We start from the raw sequence: 21527 nt of genomic DNA on the forward strand, positions 1-21527 counted from the left end.
CCGTATCAGGAATCCGAATGCCGAGATCACTCTGGTGTGCAAACAACTACAGACCGTCCACCGGATAATCATGACTGGTGCACCGATTCAGAATAAGCTGACGGAACTCTGGTCGTTATTTGATTTTGTTTTCCCAGGGAAGCTCGGGGTTTTGCCTGTATTCGAGGCAGAGTTTGCGGTACCCATAACCGTTGGCGGTTACGCAAATGCTTCTCCTTTGCAAGTATCGACGGCCTATCGGTGAAGACCTGATCCATCTTTGAGTCACTACTAGTTAGCCGTTTTAACATTTCTATGTTCTAACGATTCTTGACAATGTGCAGATGTGCTGTTGTTCTTCGTGATTTGATCATGCCCTACTTACTCCGACGCATGAAGGCTGATGTGAATGCTCACCTTCCAAAGAAGACTGAACATGTCCTCTTCTGCAGCCTCACCGCGGAGCAGCGATCTGTCTACAGAGCGTTCCTCGCGAGCACCGAGGTGGAACAGATTCTGGATGGCAATAAGAATTCTCTGTACGGGATCGATGTGATGCGTAAAATATGCAATCACCCGGATCTACTCGAAAGAGAGCATTCTCATCAGAACCCGGATTACGGAAACCCGGAACGAAGCGGGAAGATGAAAGTTGTTGCAGAAGTGCTTAAGGTGTGGAGAGAGCAGGGTCATCGCGTGCTATTGTTTTCACAGACGCAGCAGATGCTCGACATTCTCGAGAGCATTTTGGCTGGAAGTGGATACAGTTATAGGAGGATGGACGGGCTTACACCAGTTAAACAGAGGATGGCAATGATCGATGAGTTCAATAACTCCGATGATGTGTTCGTCTTCATTCTGACTACAAAGGTGGGAGGGCTGGGGACGAACCTGACTGGTGCGAACCGGGTCATCATCTTCGATCCGGATTGGAACCCTTCCAATGATATGCAGGTAGTTTTGGCATGGATTTGAATATCAGAAATGGAGTTTCTTTGAATATGAAGCTAAAAAGCTAATCGGTTATCTGCTTGTGTTGTGTGAGGACAGGCTAGGGAACGTGCATGGCGTATAGGCCAGAAGAAGGATGTTACTGTTTACAGATTGATCACACGAGGGACGATAGAGGAGAAGGTATACCATCGACAGATTTACAAGCACTTCCTCACCAATAAGATCCTGAAGAATCCGCAACAGAGAAGATTCTTTAAAGCCCGGGACATGAAAGATCTCTTTTCCTTGAATGACGATGGTGACAGCAATGGCGGCTCAACTGAAACCTCTAACATTTTCGGCCAGCTCTCTGGAGAGATAAATATCGTAGGAGCTCAAACAGATAAGCAAAGCAAGGCGGAGGAAAATTCCCCCGAAGAAGGATCCTCAGGCAATAAAGAGATGGAAACTAGAGATAAAGGTGACAAAGCCACGGATGACGAGGAGACAAATATCTTAAAGAGTCTATTCGATACTCATGGAATACATGTAAGTGAAGCTCGTGTACCTTCTTGCCTTTTTTCGAAGAGATACAACTGTAAATTCTTAGAGGTAACGGTCATTTTCTTGTGCAGAGTGTGGTGAATCATGACGCAATCGTGAATGCAGACGACGAAGAGAAGATGAGGATGGAACAGAAAGCATCGGAGGTCGCACAGAGAGCGGCAGAGGCACTGCGTCAGTCACGGATGCTCCGTAGTCGGGAAAGCATCTCTGTGCCGACATGGACGGGAAGATCTGGTTGTGCGGGTGCCCCTTCGTCTGTCCGGACGAGATTCGGACGGGTGGCCCATTCTGCTACTGCCGATGACGCACCATCGGCCGGCAAGAACGGAATCGGTGCAGGCCTGCCTTCGGGGAAAGCTCCGTCTTCTGCAGAACTGCTGGCCAGGATCCGGGGAAGCCGGGAACAAGCCATTGGTGCGGGGCTTGAGCCACGGTCATCACTCAGGTCGTCCCGTGAGCCGTCGGGGTTGCAGCCAGAGGTTCTGATACGGCAGATATGCAGCTTTTTGCAGGAAAGAGGGGGAAGGACGGACTCAGCGAGCATTGTTGAGCGTTTCAAGGACAGAGTGCCACCAACGGACATGCCACTGTTCAAGAACCTCTTGAAGGAAATAGCTACGCTCCAGAGGGACCGAAACGGTTCGTTTTGGGTCCTCAAACCTGAGTACAAAGACTGAGTTGAGTCGCTTTCTCACCCTTGTAGTTGTTGTAGGTTTCATGTGTCCGTATGAAGTGTAATTTTTTTTCAAAGAAAGCTTCGATTCGTATTATGTTTAATTCCCAAAGAAGAGCAACAAAGTCTTGGAATTGCATTGCATCCATCCGTAGACAATGAGAAGATTAAATGGCAACAGGACAGTATCATTCCCACATATAATCGGTACGCTTTCGTGTATAGATATCTGTCAAAGGCCCTTCCTGATGATGTTCTGTTCGAATTCGACTTGGTCGGAGGAAGATTCTTCTAGCCAAAGTCTTTGGCTTTCCTTCAGATTGCTGCGATTTCTGCCACCTAAGCTGAGGTAAAGCGCGAAGAGAAGATGAAGCGCCAATCGAAAGGGCGGTGGCGACCGGTGAGCCGGTGACGGTGAGAGACGGAGAAAGTACACTACAATGACTAAATTACCCCCTCGGTTTTGGGCTTCATGATGGGCCTATTTGGGCTTTTTTGTGGTTTGTTTCAGCCCAATTTTATGGCCTTTAAATACGCTGATGTTTGCCGCCCCCAAATTCTGTTCCAGGAAAACCCTAATCAGGAGCTGAAGATCTCTTAGGTATGATTTTTGGTATCGGAATTCTAATCCGTTTCCGTTTCACTTTTTTTCTTTTGTTTTGAGATCATCTGTTAAACATTGCGTTCTATCGTCTTCAATGGATTTTCCAGCTCAATGTTTTTTTTCCCTGACAAGGCATCGGGTTCTTGTCGATTCTAATGTTTTCACTTCCGCAGGTATAATCCGTTTACATTCACGATGTATCTTCAGTTTTACATCAACGAAAAGGGTGACAAAGTGTACACCACCAAGGTACTTGCTGCTGTTCTCTCTCTTTGTCGCCCACGCCTCTCTAGTATGAGTTGTTTCTCGTTTATGCTTTACTCGAATCTCTGCCTCGTTTGAAGTTACAGACACGGCAACAAAGTCCATGTGATCTTTTTTCCTGAATTGCTATATATAACTAGAGATGATAAATTCATAGTTTGACTTCCCCAAAATCAGTACTATTTACACGAGAAAAACAATATTTTGCGGAAGGTAAATTGCCCAATCTTCTCAGGGTCTTGATAAGACGACCCAATTAGAAATGCACCGTCCTATCTGTTTCTTGTCAAAGATGCACAATTCAGGGAACACTATACGTGGTAAAAGTGAAATTTTGTGAATCGTCTTGTCGGGTAACGTTCGGGTTCGTTTTGACTCTGAAACACCTGTTTTTTGCATATTACATATCATCGCATTTTTTGGTAGTTTTCTCTAAGGAATCTATTAGAGTAATGGAGGTTCTAGTTCCACCGTTCTAGTCGAGGAGGAAATGGATTCTAGCTATCATCTTGTACCGCAGTTGTTCTGCGGAAGTAGACATACTTGGGGTTCATCATGCAGAATGTATTTGCTCTGTTTTGCTTCTGTGCTGATTCTTGTGGTGTTCTTAGCGTCTACAATTTCCTTTCACTGCTTTACACTGAAAACGTCAATCATTTTCATCGTGCAGAAGGAATCTCCTCTGGGGCTCGCCACCCAGTCTGCTCATCCAGGTGAGCCTCTTTAGCCTTCCCGCACCTATGAATAGTCATGCTTTACTCTATCTTATTCCTACTCTCGTTCTCTGTGGCCGCAGCCCGATTCTCGCCGGACGACAAATACTCGAGGCAGAGAGTGTTGCTGAAGAAGCGCTTTGGTCTGTTGCCGATCCAGAAACCAGCTCCCAAGTACTGAAAGCAGCGACCGTTTTGGTTTTAGCTTGTCGATGCCAAGGCTGTGAAGTGAAAGCACACGTCTTTGATGTATTGTTTAGCTTCCGAATCATATCTGGTTCTGTTCTTCGACAGTGATTAATTATTACGAGCAATTTAATCAACCGTACCAGTTTTATTGATTGGTTCTTGACATGAAATTTGTATATTTTCCGATGCAAACTTTGATTAGCTAAAGAGCAGTGATTTCGCTCCATTATTGTCAGCCCATATTTCTACACACATGAAACGGGCCTCCGGTCTGGTCTGTTGGTCGCAAAGGCCCTTATTAACTTTGCCCCTCCACTTCACATCATTACTATTTTTTCTTTTAAATTTCTGAATCTACGAGGAACAGGATGAAGAACCCGGATGTAGGATCCTCCTCCCGGAAAAAGCGCCGGCGAGATGACGAAGGAGAAACGGGGAATTCTAGTCATGCGGAAACTGAAGATCAGTGTCTCCCTCTCGGTGAGTTGTTTCGCCTCTTGTTCTCCACTTCTCTCCCTTTCTCTTCGGACGCTGTCGCTAATCGTTATGTTTCCTGTAAATCTGTAATTTTTCTGCAGAGAATAATCTCACTTTTAGCGACACTTCGGTGGCTTTGCGGATGATGCGAGCTCAGTTCCCTCGGATGAATCAGGTTCGGTCAACTGACTTTTGTTTTCCCCCGTGGACTGCGCTTCATTCGATGGGTTTCACTTGAAATCGGATATCCTTGAATCTGGAATTGTGCAATTTTGGGTTATTTCTTTTTAAACTTGGAGGATTTGATTACTGGGTCTTCGCGGATTTCAGTGAAGACATTTTATAGCTCGATGGTTTTCCTGTTTTGTTCTTTTTCGAATTATCCATTTCCATGTTGTTTGGGAGCGCTTATTGAAGTGCTTTTATAGTTTTCTGTCGGTTGTCTGCGTGCTTGTTTCCTCTGATCGTTGTCTGTATCTTGTCTCTGTGTCAGGCTTCAATCCAACCATTCATATTACAATCGCAGTTATATAGTAGCGTCAACGATAGAACCCAAGTCGACAGAGAATTAGAGGTACGCTTTCTTGTCAATCAAGTTCTGTTTGAGATACTTTGTTCTTCTCCTCTGCAAGGAAGTATTGTAAAATGGGTTTCTGTTTCTGCATTTTCATTATTAGATGATTGTTTTTTTTTTTTTGAGAATTGGAACCGTATGACTGAAAGGCCTTGACTTTTCGAGTTTAGAATTGGTGTCTCTCTTGTAATTTCCTGTATATGTCGTATTATGATTTCTTCTGGTTACAAGAATGCCCAAGTAAGGTGAAGTATATATATCAGTGCTATAGCTGTTGGTGTCCGAGCTCATGTTTCGCAATCTTTGACAGTCAGCTTTTTAGGTTACTTGTGAATTGTGATTTGCCATCTCTAGTCTTGTGCATTGTGCTTTTGTAGAGTTCTTTACATTAATCAGTTTCGATCTGGTGCAGTCTTTGCGGAGGGAGAAAGTTGTACGTATTTTCAAACTGAACACTGGACAAGATGATCATGCAATAATGTTCTTGGATGACTATCTTAACCAGGTTGGTCCTTTGCTGCATTTCAAAGGCTCGTGTGTCGTGGTTGTATTTTACATTTGAAAATTTTGTTCCCGCCAACTGTAGGCGATCTAGATTGATTTTTGTAGACAGCTTGATTTTCCCTTATCGAGAGGGACAATCATCCTTCTGACCATTTTTCATCCGGTCCAAAATCTATGTTAGGTTGATCATATTGTGAAGAGAATGGAAGAGAAGAAGCAAAATGGTATTGAAGTTTTCGAGTGGTTTAAAATGCACGTTCTTGATTCGAAACTGGAACCTAGCATTGGGCATCATGAGCTCGTAAGTGAATTTATCGCACTGCACGACACATGTCTTATTTCTGTTTCAGTGTCCGTTTCAATGGTTGGATGTCATTGCCTATATATCTCACAAGCTCACTGCAAATCACCGCAGTTCTCACTGTTGTCGTTGGGCGGGAGGGTGAAGGAAGAGCACATCACTCTTTTAATTAATGCCGGCCTTCTTGTAAGTCAAGAGAGAATGCCCTATAAATCTGCTCCCGGTCTTTCTAGTAATCCCCCCTTGTCTGTTGCCTCTTTTCTAATTCTAAAACATCACTTTGTACTCAGACACGCCAACTTATTGATCCAGATATGTATTGGTTTGCCATTCCTAGTATCGGTCGACTGCTGAAGGGTCTGTCTCAGGTATGCAACAGCATAACTAAGCATTAAAGCGTTTTGATTTCGTTTTGTTCTATCAGGAGTTCTCATCCCGGCTTTTATTCTGGGCGATATTTTTTTTGGGGGGGTTAAATTCTTCTGAGCAGGGTAGGAAAGAACTCCTTTCGATACTAAAACGCAAGAAACACAAAGAAATGTTCTTGTCCGAGCTTGAGAAGAAGCAGCTTCGGTGGTCTCCTCTGGACATGAGATTTCACTTGCGTGATCTCATCGGCTCCGGCCACCTGAAAACCATTCAGACAACTTCTGGGTTGGTGGTTCGTGTTTCGAGGGACTAACAGGCCCGAAAGAGAAGCCACCTAGTTGCAACAGAGAGTGTGTGTGTTTTGTGTTCCGATGGGCAATCTTCAAGAAATGATGGATAGATACATCCATCCATGTCAGTTTGGTTATTTATTTCTGAAACTCTCTTAAGAACAACCTCGTATTGGGGAACTGAGTGAAAGCAATCAATGTAGATGCCGATATCTCTTTCATGTTCTTGAGGTTTAATATATAGTTCAGATTTGTATAAGCTATGTAAGGGAATTTCATGGTTGGTCTAGTGAGTGAAAACACTCCCGGATTAGTAACTGATTGGAGAGGATGATATATCATTTATTTCAGTTTATTACATTAAGCATTTGGGTCGCAGATCATACCATATTTTATACCGACATGCTCAAACGATTTTTTAATCTCAAAAACACATGAAAAGATCTTCATTGAAAACACCCGAATTTAAAAAATAAAAAAAAGTAACCAGGTAATGTTCAATGTAAAAAAACGGCTTTTTAATTAATGAAATACAAAAACAAAAACAACAAAGAATCTTCGGGGGACCCCAATGAGGGTCGAGCGTCTTTCAAAAAGACAAACTTTGGATTTGATGTTTCCTTTTCCTTTTTCTTATCTTTTTCTTCTTTTCTCGTTACTTGGCGTATTGTTTATAGATTTTTCAACTGTTAGTAATGCCCCTTATACATCATAGGCCAATATATGCTGTACGAATCATGTATATGTTATCATGCCGTTCATGCGCATGTAGCCATTATTACACAAACACACCAATACATATACATTTGTTTGTATGTATGTATGACTCACATATGCATATATGTAAATGGACCATCAAAAATCATAAGCTCGAAACTTTATCCGGCACGCAATTCTTCAGCCTCCTATTGTCTGATCAAGTACTGTTGTGTGTGTGTGTATATATATATAAATGTACATGCATCATGCATGTACAAACTGGAGATTATCGATACTGGTAATATTGTTGGTAGAGAATAGAGATGAAATTTTCAGACAAAATTATTCGAATTTTCCGTTATTATTAGTTAACTACCGTTACCCAACTTTTATGTTTTGTACTTTTTATTGTTTAATAAAAAAATGAAATAATGAACCAAACCTTTTCGTTTTTTATCTTATCTTTGTGGGTTTTTTTTATATCATATGTATATCTTTTTTAGAAAAGGGTAATAATATTCAAAAAAGCTGCTTTTTGTGGAGAGGGAAAAGAAAGATCCAATTTGTTGATTTTATAAAAATACGATGTCTCACTTTATTCTGACCATGATATAAAATTGTGGAACATGCGATCTACACCAAACTCCAGAGGATATCGACTCAACATTTCGCGTCCTATTAAAATATTGTATGTATTTTTATCAAAAAATCGATAAACATATCATTGTTATCCCATTTGCATGGATACTTCGACTTGTATTTTTTTCAGCTGCTAACCCTTCACGTATACGACGTCCTAAGTATACGAATATATATATATATATATATATATATATATATATATATATATATATATACCATATTGTTTTTTTATAAATGCATATATATTCATACATTGAGGAGGAACGTCCTAAGATCTATCTATGGTTACCGAATGTAAATTTTGTTTTAGATGTTTGCTTATACATAATGTACACATGTGTATATACATGCATGTATATAGAAACTCAAAAAACTATTTTTTTTCCTTTCTTCAACGGATAAGTACAATAATATTAATTTTATATCGTTGTGATGAAATCATACCGGTTTTACACTCCTCTTCCCTAACTGCACTAAAATTATTCCCGTCTATATATAAATTTACAATTTATTTTCTTAATTAATTATATTATATCAGTACTATCTATATATATATATATATATATATGAAGAAAACTAGCCAGTGATAAATAATTATTAGAATAATAATTGATGATAGGGGTCTATGCGTTATAAGAAATCGCCGATCACAATCGAGGCTATGTATGAGAGAGATTCTTATTACTTGTAGATAACAATTTCCCACGTCTCTAAGTCATCAATCCGAATCTTTTGTTGCGTGTTACATATACATTTATTTCGTCTACTATTTTTATTTTTAAAAAAAAAATTATCCAAAGAAATTGACATAAAGTCTTAATTAAATATCATGTGGTTGTCTCGTGAATCATCAATTCTATCTCCGTTGAAAGAGTGACATTTCCTCTTTCGTGGTGTTCGAATTAGTTTTATTATTAAATCTATAGTTATATATTGTTCTATACCTAATAAATTATATATATCGAATAATTAATTCAATTTCTATACCTATCCGGTCGAAATGGTGGCGCGCATTTGTATATGAATTATGTTTTCCGGAATTTAGTTCTGTAATAAACAAATATGAAAGCACTAACAATATATATATATATATATACATATATATACACATCAATACATGCAGATACACACACGCACATGTATTGCTTCATTTAAAGAAATAACAACGGCTCGATTTATATATATATATATATATATCAATTCTATCATTTCAAAGATAATAGATATGTAATGATGGTTAATACGTCAAATTGAAATTCGATCAAGAATAAAAGAGAAATTTTAAAAGAAGAAAAAATAGAGGCGTGGATCAAGGGAGAGCGACACGTGGTGCCCTGTCATAGTCCAGCGTCAGCATTTCGTCTTCATCAGCTCGGGCCTGTTGGCCTATCCTCAACATTTTTCGTCTTCGTCATTGTATTTGTTTACACATGCACTGTACGAAAATATCACGATGGCTTTTAATTTCAAAGACTTCACGTCATCATTTTATTTTCATCTCGAAGTGCTTCACAATATCGAAAAAAAAAATCTTAATTATGAAAATCATATTATTCTAAGGGTTGCATGATTCTTGCCGAATTTCAGTCTGGCCTCTTTCATTACAAGTGTTCACTCTTCGAAGAGTACATTGATATCTTCGAAGAATACAACCTAACAGTTGGTGGTCCAGTGGTTGAGAGATGACAAAATCATCCTCGAGATCATGGGTTCGATTCCACTGGTGGGGAGGGATGTAATTTCTAGATCAAAATGGTCCATATACAAAGGCTGGTCTCGGACCTAGGGTGAATGTAGTCGGTTCGAAGGCCCGGGAACCATCCTGATTATAAAAAAAAAGTACATTGATATCATTGGTATTTATCTTGATATCGAAATTTTCAATATTATATATATATATATATATAACCCTGATTAATATTATGATATTGTATTATTGATTTGCACCATCAAATTATACTTAAAAAGAAATATGTGAAAATATCCATAAAAAACTTTATAGTGAACGCGATATATATACTCTCGTCATAAAATTGGTCAATTGTTTTCGCGTCATTCTACGTGAAACACGCCAACTTATTTACGTAACGCCCTGGGAACACGTGTCACGCGAGTGTGGTCTTGAACTTTTTTCCAAATTATATAACTCATCTTCACTTGTAGATGCTGCAGTCAAATAAATATTTTGTTGAACCTGGACCTTTTTTTTTCTAAAAATATTAGAAAGTATTTTAGGAATAATTTTAGTTAGTGTAATGATGGATGTATTTTCATTTTTTTTTAATTTTATTATGATAAATAATATAACTTTTTTATTTACTTTCATTTTACAATTTCTCATATAATTTAAAATTTATCTATTAATTAGTATTTTTAGAAAATTATTAAATATTTAAAAATATTTTGAAATTTATAATAAAATGATTTATGATTATATGTTAATTAGATTAAAAATTATAAAAAGAAATATTAATGGTTATAAAATTATATATAAGATTTTTTAATATGGTCACTCAAAGGGGACAATTGGAAGGATATCGATTCAAAAATTGAATGAATTAATTATCAGATAAAATTAGTAAAAATTTATAAATCAACAATTAAATGAAAAAAAAAAACAAACTAGGAAAAAGAGAAAGTGAATTAGAAACCAAACAAAATGTAAAGAAGAAGAAAAGGAAAAAAGAAATGAACATAACCTATGATTTTTCTGAAACAATGAAGAAAAATCAGGATTGAATCAAGATGAAAAAATAACTATAACTCAAAAAAGAAAGTTCCACTCTCGTATACTATAGTAAAACAATATATATATATATATATGCACACGCACACTATATATGCATATTTAATTATTTTATTTTAATTATTTCAGAGATTTGTCCTTTCTTTTGCCAGCAATGGTTTATTAAAACAACGAATGATGTTAGGTAATTGGATTTTGATTTGATGCTGGAAAATATTCGCGGATCTTGATTGCTTTATTAAGGAATTCATATACCAGCAGATAAATCCGGTTTCTATCCTCATCCATCGGCGAAGGTATTAAAAATTTTACGACTATCAAATGAAAAGAAAATATAATTAATTTATAACCCATAAAAGAAATTGAAATTGAAATTCACAGCAATTCCTATCCTTTAAGCACCTATATATATTGTCCCTTTTAGACAGATATCGAATAAGTTTGGTAATGTCATGAAACAACATTTCAATAATTGTCTAATTATTAACAATCACTATTTTAAATGTCAGAATGAGATATAACTGTAAGACAGTGATGTAGGATCATCAAGATTCATTATTACAGATCCAACTCATCATTTTGTTTCCCAATCACATGTATACATATACATATACATATACATATACATATACATATACATATACATATACGAAAAAAGATCAATATATATATATCGCTATGCTAAGCCTCAAGCCTAGCTAGGCTTTGCTATTTCCAATAAATTTTATTTTATGAATAAAATAAATTCATTTCTGGATGTGTTCCGCCGCAAAAAGAAACCCTCACTGCTAAAATTCATTTCAATTAAAAACCGGGAAAAAAAATTCATACCACATGAGATGAATCGATTAAAGAATATAATTATTGATATCCAAACGCAATGAACCTATTGCTTTTGTATTTGGCTTGATAAATGTAGTTGTGGCGGTATCATATGAACATTTTAGGTTTATAATATAATATATATATGTATAACAATTAATTTAGCAATGATTTGATTCCGAATGTCACATCCTCGAGCGGAGTTTAATTTGCCGTGGCGTCTTTGTGTGTGTGTGTATATACACGTCATATGTGTGTAGTGTATGCTAACACACGCATAGTGTTTCTATATCTTGGAATAATAAGAATAATAATAATAATTATAACCTCACATGGGAAACATGTTGTCCGGATGTCAATTATTATGGAAGTCTCTGAAAAAAATTTCAAAAATATCAGAAACATCAACAAAATTTTCACTGTATCTTCGGTTTCATTCACGTCCTTCCATCATTGATGGACCCTTTTCTTCGTATCGTTGTTTTCATGAGATGGATATATGGTTTATATTTATGTTCTACGTTTTTAGTAAATTTCGTAAAAAAAAAATTGTTTTTTTTCCCTCATTTTTTACAAATTTGGCGATTTAACTTTAACTTGACGTCATGAAGATAGGAAGTTTTTAGCCATTGTTATAACTGCTTGCATAGAGATGCAATGCATTGGTTTATTATATTTTTTTATATACGAGGAAAGTTCAACGGGAATGCGACGAGTCGACGACAACAGTCAGACTTTTGAAATTTAATAAAAAAAAAATTACAAGAAAAAACTGTTAAAGTTGGTAACTGAAGTTGAATAGAAAAAATAGGGAAAATTCATATAAATGTATTGTTTTATTAAAATATTATAAAAATATACATATATATATATATACACTCTAATATGACTTATTGAATTAATATTTGTGTACAAGAAATTGAAATTATTCGATAAATTGATATATTTTTCGTATGAGTTTTAAAAGTTGCGTGTTTTTACCCAAGTTTGGGTGACGTAGTGGTCAGATAACATGCAAAACATGCTCTCACCTTGGGTTCAAATCCAAGCATGGGGAGGGGTATTCACCTGGACTTCCCCGGTCCTCTGGGAGATGTAGTCGGGCCAAAGGTCCGGTGAACTTCCGGATTATAAAAAAAAAAGTTTCGTGTTTTTGTAATAGTACTAATCAGTGTATTTATTTAAATTTAAATAGTAAAAACTGAAATCAAATATAATAATATCAACCATAGTTATTGTCATATAAGGTCCATTTGTTTTTGTTAATTTATGTTATGATGTAAACCAACCAAAGCAATCAAATATAATAATATATTGAATAATGGATCGATGTATATTGCCTTTCTTTTTATTTTAATGTTAAATTGCACTTAATTTCTAGGAAAGAGTAAGAAGCATCTCTGACCAATATTCCGGACTTAAATCATCTTAGAAGTTATTATATCGGCAATTTCATTTTATACTGAAATTATTACTAAACCTATACGTTATATAACCTTTAATAGTATCTAACAAATATATAAATCCTCAAATATAGATGCACTACAGTAAAATCAATTATAAAAAAACTTTCTTTCTGATATAGTATATGATATACACACATGGATGATTTGGATGTGAATTTATTAATTTTAATTTGGAATAAAAAATCAAAACCATGATATTTTAGTTAGATTTCTGATTCAATTTAAAGATAAAATAAAATAACTTTTTTTTAATAAATTCAAAACTGACTTGATTAGTTATAATATTAGCTTTTGTGGTCTTAGAAACACATTAAAATTACAAAATAATTAACAAATTAACTAACCATGCATTTCAATTATATATACATAAGGGGTTGGTACCGATGTATCCTTTTTGTGTGTTAGAGTAGGTTGCTTGAGAAATGAATTTTTAAACAATGTATTGAAACTATGAAATAAAAGGGTTGAATATTCAATTAAATGTTTTGTACTTAGGTTAAACATAATTTTATGTAAATTTAGCTGATGGGACGATTTATTTAATAAAGAAAAACAAATAACTTGATTAAAATGGAGTAGAAAAAAAAAGAATATAATATATATATTGTCCCATGAGACATATCTTGCAGCTTTGGTTTTTCTCGAAACTTCCCACTTTACATAAACTATTTATATTACACAAGCATGGCCCCGACCCCACCAATTGTCCCAATGATATAACATTGTTAGAAATTCTAACTTATCATCTTCCAAGGCGCTACATGCATGCATTATTCTATATATACATATATATATATATATCACCATATTAATCATGTATATATACGCTTATTTCCCTAACTACACCCACCCACCCACACATATATACACACACACACACACAAACGCCGTCTCTCTCTCTAGAAATTTTAATGCCCTCTACGATATTCTCCTAGAAATTTACAAGCATACATAGATACAAAAAATTTATTATTCTATATGTTTTTCGGCGAATAAAATAATCGAAAAGAGAGATTTGTAAATATCATGGGTTTGAAAGATATCGGAGCAAAACTGCCACCGGGATTCAGATTCCATCCGAGCGACGAAGAGCTGGTCTGCCATTATCTTCACAATAAAATTAATCATTGTGATGATGGTGATGATGGTCATGACGACGATGATACTGATCTTGTGGAAATTGACTTGCATACTTGTGAGCCATGGCAGCTTCCAGGTAATTTCAATTTCAGAACGTATTTATGAATATGCATGCGTATATTCCTTCAACTTTCTTTCGATGCTGGCTCCGGACTCTCTCTCTCTCTCTCTCTCTCTCTCTCTCTCTCTCTCTCTCTCTCTCTGTATAATCTATATGTAAAGGTCGTATATGCATGAATGCTAAACAATTATTTTTCAAATCAAAGTCCTTAGTTAAGTAATTAGACATATATACCCGATGACATGAACGTATATAAATTATATATCCAATAAATTAATTATTCATGAGTGACAGTCAAAGTTATAACGTTAAGAAATCATTTTTTTTTTTGGAAAATTTATTTATCTTATTCCACACCATACGTACATATATACCGAACATGTTAAAAAGGTCTTATCATCATCATCATGCTAGACATTGATTGATGGGGGAATATCATGCAATCCCTTTTTCCGTTTTTTCTTTGGAATAATTTTGACTTTTGGGTGACTTTGTTTGTTAAGAGATTGAAAGAAACATAGTTCGTTAATTAGTTGCATTTTTTAATTTTATTTATTAAAAAAAAAAAAGAGAAGAAGATGGGTTTGTGTGTAAACACGAAGACCCTTTTTGCCCCATCTTGCAAGCAACTTTACTTGCACAAGAAACCTTTTACATTCAAGTCCAATAAATTACGATTATTACCCCAAAAAAACTAAAAAATCATTGCATGCACACACACGCGCCCGCGCGTACGTATATATACGTGTGTGTGCGCATATATATTACCTTGTCATCCAAATTAAGGAGAAATTAATGCGAAAATGAGAGGAGGAATGTTTGAAAAATTAATGATTAATTTCCGTTGCTAAAGTCAGAAAGATAATTAGTGAATGGAATAATTCCCAGGTCTTGTCGTTCGTGGTCCGCATCACAAAGTCTCTTCATTTTTATTTACCATTTTTTTTCCTTTATAAAGAAAATCATATTCTCTTCTAAATGTAATATCTCATATATATTCGTCCAGAAGGTCTGTGCTTGACATATATATCTGTTATGTAATATAATCGCGGTACTTTGGTAAAGTGTATCTAATTCAGTGAAAATCGGGATCTCATCAATCTGCAACTAACATTATAATTGCTTCTAAAACCATATATATATATATATATATATATCGATATTCAAATTGGTTCATTGTACTTTCGATCCAACTAAATCCATGGAAAACATTTTTACTCCAATTAAATTGCTTTCTAACAAACCCTTCCTTTGGCTTTTGCTTATATACATGTTCTTTTTTTTTTCTGTGGTGTACTTGCATGGAAACTACATGAAGATGTGGCAAAGCTTAACGCCAGAGAGTGGTATTTCTTCAGCTTTAGAGATAGGAAATACGCAACGGGATATCGCACGAACAGAGCCACGATCTCTGGTTATTGGAAAGCGACGGGAAAAGATCGGATGGTTGTGGATCCACGAACAGGACGGACGGTAGGGATGAGGAAGACTCTTGTATTCTACAGGAACAGAGCTCCCAACGGTATTAAGACCACTTGGATCATGCACGAGTTCCGTCTTGAGTGCCCCCCTAAGGTATTAGTTTCTAATTAATTAATAGTTACCTCTACGGTTCACATCACACGTATCGCATAATTGCTACATTAATATATATATATATATATATCCATATATTATATCGGCATCACTGTACATAAACACGTTGTTGATCAATCACTTTCATTTCTACAATTGATATGAAATAATTCACTTCTGTTGATAGTTTTGCATAAACGAGTGAGGCTAAATATAATGTACGTGGTTATGTCATGTGCATGGGTCAGACCCACTTTGAAATGAATGGGGTTGCAGATCCAATTTGTTAAATTTTTTTAAAAAAAAGTTTCTCTATAAAGTTTATAAAATTTTAAATAAAATTATTAATTGTTTTATAATAAGAGTAAATTTTTCCCATAATAAGGTTAAGTTTGCTATCAATTACAAATTTTTGTTAGGCATATATATATGCATGACACGGGATGATCATGAATATTACATGACAAACGGATGATAAGAATATTGAAACAATCGATGCGGACACAACAGTTACTAATGTTCTGTCTCGATCGTTTTCTGAATGTGGACAGGAAGACTGGGCCTTGTGCAGAGTCTTCGACAAGTGCAAGGAATCTCAAGTACAAGAAGACGAGTCAGGGTTTGGCATTATTAGTTCCACTCCTCCTGATCTGAGTTATGTCCCTAATTCCACCCACTTGCCACGACCATCCCCACCATCGAGTAACAATCTTCATGATCAAATCCCATGTGGGTGGGAGCAGGTAATGGGGCACCATCGACCATCATCATCATCGTCCCCTAGTTCAAGCAACATCGACCATTCTCATCATCGTCATGAACAAATGATGAAGATCCCATGTGGTTGGGACCGGATAATGGGGTATTTGCCCTCATCGTCAAGTCACGGTTCTTTATTAAACTTGCTATGCGGCAGTGGAGTTACAAATGTCACACCGACGACAGAGTGCTGTGACAATGAGAACATGTTCTCCGGCATGGGCATGGGATCATCGTCGTCTGATGGCTTGGTGTCGGATATTCAACTGGTTAATGACGGGTTGGGATATGAGATTGACAACAGTACGGTTGCTTTCCGGTGAATAAACAAACACGAAAAAGAACATATATATAGTTATGTACATGTATACACACACACACACACACACACCTGTTTATGCTAGTCGCGTGGTTATTGGGGTCGAGGGTATAGTTCTTGGGGATTCTATACAGGGGATAATGTTTAATTAGGATATGTGACAATTAATTTAGTGTGCTGCTTAGTTTTTTTTTTCTTTTTAAATTTGTCCTCAAAACTTTGTTGTTGGTTATTGTAAATATGGTTGCCAAGATTCCTCATTAACTTGTCCGATTTTGCGTATCTGTATTAAAAATCATTTATTTAAGATTTTAAGTTTTGTCTCGAGAGAGAGAGTGTGTGTGTGGTACATATATATATATATATATATATATATATATATAGAGAGAGAGAGAGAGTGTGTAAACAAAAGTGAGGAAGAAGATGAGCGTATCTTTAATCCCCCCCTGTGGAGCGTGCCATCGACGCGCCTCAAATGCGTGTGGTTGTTGAGTGATTAAACATCTTCCACTTGGATTCAGTAGCGAGAAGGCCCATCACGGAACCAATATGCCGTCTCGTATCGACCCAATTTCAGAGACCCAATAAGCCCATCTTAATTTTATTTAATTGCACAAAAGTTCCTTCTTTGGTAACCTTATATTTCCTGAGATCAATTTTATTTCCTAAATTCACAATTTTAATTTCCTGAAAATAAGATATTCGGGTAAAGAAATATTATTAGGACAACTGAAATCTTTGTACATTTCGTTTCTCTTCAGTCCAAGAGCATACAATTGTACAAAGAATATAATATAAAAAAAGGACAAAAAAAAAATAAGAAAAAAATAAAGAAACAAAGCTATTTATGTAATATTATATATACTATCAGTCCCTAAATATATTTTTTTTTATTTCCTCACATGCATTCTGCATGCATGCACTTTGTATATAGCTCATATGACACTCTTAGTGGTAATAAAAGTATTATCCATGTAATTTTTAATTTATTTTCCAGGTAAAAATATTTAAAATCTTGTGATCAAGGGATAAAAGAAGGAGCTTCATGAACGGCCAAATGGCTCTGAACTCCGGTCTTGTCGAAGGAGATAACCGCCGGCATGTTGCTGTAGTACTCTCCGACGGAGGCGGCACCGGCCGTGCCTCCGCCGTGGTGGTGGTAATGAATGTGGCGGCCATGGCGGTGGTCCTTCGCGGCGGTGGCTCCGGCGAGAGATCCGGCGCACTGGCGGGGCTGAGTCTGGAAGAAGACTTTGGAGACGACGAGTTCGCCTTCCTTCTCTTCCTCATTGATGCCGAGGTGGTACTGATGCATAACCCAATTGGTCTTCTCGGGCTTCTTTTGTTTGCCGTAGTTAGTGTAGAGTACGAGGATTTTCTTGTAGCCTCGGACTCGGCCGCCGACAAGGACGGGTCGTGTCTTTCCGGTCTTGTGCCACCGAGTCTCGCCTCCCACGTCCGAGTCCGTGTGGACCTTCCTTCGCTTCCGTGTTCCCGTCGTGTACGCCTTCGACGGCCTGTGGAAGAAATGCCGCACCGTGCCGTCCATTGTCACCCCTACAATTATTATACACAAGTTCATATTATAATTAATCATATTCTAATCACCGTTCATCATAATTATTATTATTCAGACAGCCAAAATCTATTTGCATTTAGGGAAATTTAATGATGAGAGACTATATACGCGCGCGCAATTTGAAAACGGATAACATAATTCATTTTTTTTAATATACTATAAGTATATATAAATAACCTAGCCACAGCTAGTGTGGCATCATGCTTGGTGGTTTAAATATGATCACACAAAAGGTTTTTTTTTTTCTATTTTTTGGGACCAAAATGATCAAAATATGTCTTTTGGACTACTTTTGGCTCGTGTACTCATATATATATATATATATATATATATATATATATATATATATATATATATTTTTTAAATGAGCTTACAGTTGTAAGATTGTATTTACTTCTTATGAAATTTATCTCCATTTCTGAAAACTTTATTTGATTCATCTACCTCACAATGTCTTCTGGACTTCCCCTTAGTTGTAGTTCTCTACCCTATGATTTGGTAAATTTTGTCATTTCGAATTTCTTATCTCGATTTTTTCACGATTCATTACCTCTAAATCTTAATTTTTGTGTTTTCCTTAAATTTTAACTAATAATCTATAAATCTTCAAATTATATATATATATATATATATATATATATATATATATATTGGTTAAATGTACTCATATATATTATATACATAGAATGAAGTTTTATTAGAGTGTGTATTAATTGCTTACGCATTCTTTTTAGTGTATATATTAAGATAATGAAAATGTTGGTTGTAGGGTTACATATGATTGGTTGAGAGGTTTCTTCGAACAAGGGAGAAGTATTGCCCATTTTCATCCATTCCATTTAACTTTTTTTTTTTTTTTGTGGGACTACAGATAGATACTACATTGTCACCTTAATATTCCAATAACCCACCATTTAACGCACACTCCTATAAAAAAAATTTAATGTTGTAGAATGTATTAATGTAAACCGAAACATGTTCGTGTTCTTTTTCAACTCAGCCCCAAGCCCGATCTCATTGGTTCGAAATATGCTTTAGAGGAAATTGTGTGCGAGTTGTATAGAGGATATGCAGGCAGTGCGTGTGTGTATATATATAAATGAATGGAGAATGGAATAAACAAAGACGGGTCACCTGGCAACTTCTCGGGATGGGTATAACAGATTCCATTTTCGCCATTGATGGTACGGATGAATTCATCAATGAGTGGGTGGAGCTTTCTTGCGTCGCCTCGGACCTTCCCTTCTAGATGCTCCAATAGTTCTTGATCCGTCGGATCGAACTTCACGCCCGCTGGCAGTCCCGGCAAATCATGTATCCCGGCCTATATATATGTATATGTGTATGTATCCAAGGGGGGAAAAGTTATTGTTCGATATTATTCCATCCAAAAAAGTTTCGTACTTTCTATGCAAATCGAGAAACCCACGTCAGATTTGCATTGAAAGATCTAAAAATTTATTGTTATTTAATCATTGAATTTTTGTTATTACTAGTGGAACTCGAGGGTTTCCTTCCATTACTACGGATCTAAACAGCAAGCTATAACAAATGTTGATACTGGAGAAGAATCAAACGTTAGACCCTTAAACTCCATTGGACATGCAGAAAACATGAATAATAGGCATTCAACTCAGGAGACATCATATGTTCTGGATTAATTAAAACCCATAATTTGTTTTTAGAAACAAACGAGTTTCTTTAGTGACGATGATTGCATGGAAATGCGCATCATCAAGCATAAATTAGTCTACAAGTCATTCTGTATATTAAGTACAAACAATTCATTTGGTTCATGCAGTATATAGCGAAGGCGTAAAGTTGAAGGATGCATATGAAACGAGTACTTTCCGTTGATCTTGTGGATTGGTCAGCGTGAGGTTCTCAAACAGGACATGCAGTAGGGTTAGTAAAATAATAGAATTTACTTAAACCCAAATAAGATGTGTATACATATATATATAGGAGATACAAAATATATAGAACCTGTTCATGAAACTTGAAATGGTGACCGCAAGAAGGGCAAGTCTTGATCAGACAAGCTTTGTGTCTGTCAGAGAAATGGTTAGCGGTGAGGTTCTTGTGGTAAGAAGCCGGAAGAGGAGCCACGGCCGCAGCAGCTGCAGGCGAGGGCGGAGAAGTGCAGGTGCTTCTCTCAGTGGTCTGAACATCACTGCAGTCGTTGCACCATGTCATCTTGCCTTGTGATGATGATCTCTTTGCTCCCTCTTATGCATGCCGCTCTCTCTCTCCTCGGGGTCTATCTTCCTTCTCTTTGTCTCACTGCTCGCAACTCCAAAACAAGCGGAGAGAGAGAGAGAGATCAGAGAGAGGAAAAGAAGGTTAAAGATGTGTCTGTGGCTAAAGCATGTCGCCTAAGGACTCTTTTGATCAGTTTATCTTGGCGGAGAGGAAGGAATTGAATTCTTGTTCATCACTTTTTATTTTATTTTTTGGTTGGGTTTCTCTTTTTTGCATATGATTTGAACTTTGTACTACCCTTGCGAGAGAGCGAGAGGCTTACCTAAAAAAAATTGGACGTAAAGACAAATAATTAGAATATTTCTAAGCACTGACAATTCATTGGAAATCTTAAACCTCTTTTGTTTTACAAGTATCTTTGCATATCCGTAAGTAATAATGAAAGGGAGAGATCAGAGAGAGAGAGAAGAGGTTAATTATATTGGGATTTTTTTTATTTCTATTTGGTTCACAAACATGTATACACATATAAATATAAAGATGGTACGAGAGAGAGAGAGAGAGAGAGGTCATACCCATAAAATGCAAATATATAGAAGAAATGCCTATTTTTTCTAAATCCTTATTTCTTTTTATATATTTCTATACCTAGAAACGAATGACCAACGGGAGTGAGACAAGACAAAATACTGCAGTGTACTTTTAATTAATATCCTTTTGCTTTAATGAACATGAATGACGTGTAGAAAAAAAAAACGAAGGCAGGCCAATAATGGGAACTTTTAAGTCCCTTTTATTTCACAAATATAGCATGTAACCATGAGAGATGAAAGAGAGGATAATAAGAAAAGAGATTGCGTGGATCTTAAGTTTGGTTTTTGCTTCTTCATGTGTCGTGGGGTGAGAGAGAGAATATAAAAACAAAAACTTGTGATTGAATTTACTCAAGGGTTCGGAGAAGGGTTCCTTTTGTGATGGAAACAGACCGGACAGAGAATCTAAACTTGTTTACAACTGACTTTTTGTCTGTTCGTGTTTTGTGTGTGCAGTTTAATAAAAAAAAAATAACAGGGTTAGTCA

At 36.3% G+C, this 21527-nt stretch overlaps 5 protein-coding genes across 6 annotated transcripts in view; 4 read left to right on the top strand and 1 right to left on the bottom strand.

Annotated features, from left to right (window-relative positions):
• The window catches only part of LOC104804044 (protein CHROMATIN REMODELING 8), a 5320-nt gene extending 2983 nt beyond the window's left edge, over positions 1 to 2337 (top strand). Inside the window, exons 6-9 of the mRNA XM_010528194.1 lie at positions 10 to 240; positions 324 to 933; positions 1030 to 1461; positions 1548 to 2337. Of these exons, the coding sequence (XP_010526496.1) occupies positions 10 to 240; positions 324 to 933; positions 1030 to 1461; positions 1548 to 2156 (1882 nt within the window). The 3' untranslated portion in view covers positions 2157 to 2337. The remainder of the gene's footprint in view (positions 1 to 9; positions 241 to 323; positions 934 to 1029; positions 1462 to 1547) is intronic.
• Positions 2338 to 2647: 310 nt separating this feature from the next.
• LOC104804047 (H/ACA ribonucleoprotein complex subunit 3-like protein) lies at positions 2648 to 4072 on the top strand. The gene is made up of 4 exons (XM_010528197.1): positions 2648 to 2753; positions 2930 to 3005; positions 3691 to 3733; positions 3817 to 4072. The coding sequence occupies exons 2-4, from the start codon at positions 2952 to 2954 to the stop codon at positions 3912 to 3914; spliced, it is 195 nt and encodes a 64-aa protein (XP_010526499.1). The 5' UTR covers positions 2648 to 2753; positions 2930 to 2951; the 3' UTR covers positions 3915 to 4072.
• A 95-nt stretch (positions 4073 to 4167) lies between these two features.
• Positions 4168 to 6700, top strand: LOC104804045 (serine/threonine-protein kinase 19 homolog). 2 transcript variants are annotated; one of them, XM_010528195.1, is made up of 8 exons: positions 4168 to 4402; positions 4501 to 4574; positions 4893 to 4973; positions 5386 to 5478; positions 5659 to 5778; positions 5893 to 6010; positions 6091 to 6146; positions 6269 to 6700. In XM_010528195.1, the coding sequence occupies exons 1-8, from the start codon at positions 4291 to 4293 to the stop codon at positions 6458 to 6460; spliced, it is 846 nt and encodes a 281-aa protein (XP_010526497.1). In that variant the 5' UTR covers positions 4168 to 4290; the 3' UTR covers positions 6461 to 6700. The 2 variants fall into 2 exon arrangements, with proteins under 2 accessions (XP_010526497.1, XP_010526498.1); XM_010528196.1 differs by having other exon boundaries at positions 5893 to 5964; positions 6069 to 6146.
• A 6968-nt stretch (positions 6701 to 13668) lies between these two features.
• Positions 13669 to 16939, top strand: LOC104804049 (NAC domain-containing protein 21/22-like). The gene is made up of 3 exons (XM_010528199.2): positions 13669 to 14028; positions 15332 to 15588; positions 16140 to 16939. The coding sequence occupies exons 1-3, from the start codon at positions 13839 to 13841 to the stop codon at positions 16668 to 16670; spliced, it is 978 nt and encodes a 325-aa protein (XP_010526501.1). The 5' UTR covers positions 13669 to 13838; the 3' UTR covers positions 16671 to 16939.
• Positions 16940 to 17535: 596 nt separating this feature from the next.
• Positions 17536 to 20725, bottom strand: LOC104804048 (NAC domain-containing protein 73). The gene is made up of 3 exons (XM_010528198.1): positions 20232 to 20725; positions 19380 to 19569; positions 17536 to 18223 (listed from the first exon to the last, which is right to left on the bottom strand). The coding sequence occupies exons 1-3, from the start codon at positions 20439 to 20441 to the stop codon at positions 17688 to 17690; spliced, it is 936 nt and encodes a 311-aa protein (XP_010526500.1). The 5' UTR covers positions 20442 to 20725; the 3' UTR covers positions 17536 to 17687.
• Positions 20726 to 21527: the final 802 nt, after the last annotated feature.

This window comes from Tarenaya hassleriana, unplaced genomic scaffold (assembly GCF_000463585.1).
Source record: "Tarenaya hassleriana unplaced genomic scaffold, ASM46358v1 Cleome9, whole genome shotgun sequence".
Classification (NCBI taxonomy): domain Eukaryota; kingdom Viridiplantae; phylum Streptophyta; class Magnoliopsida; order Brassicales; family Cleomaceae; genus Tarenaya; species Tarenaya hassleriana.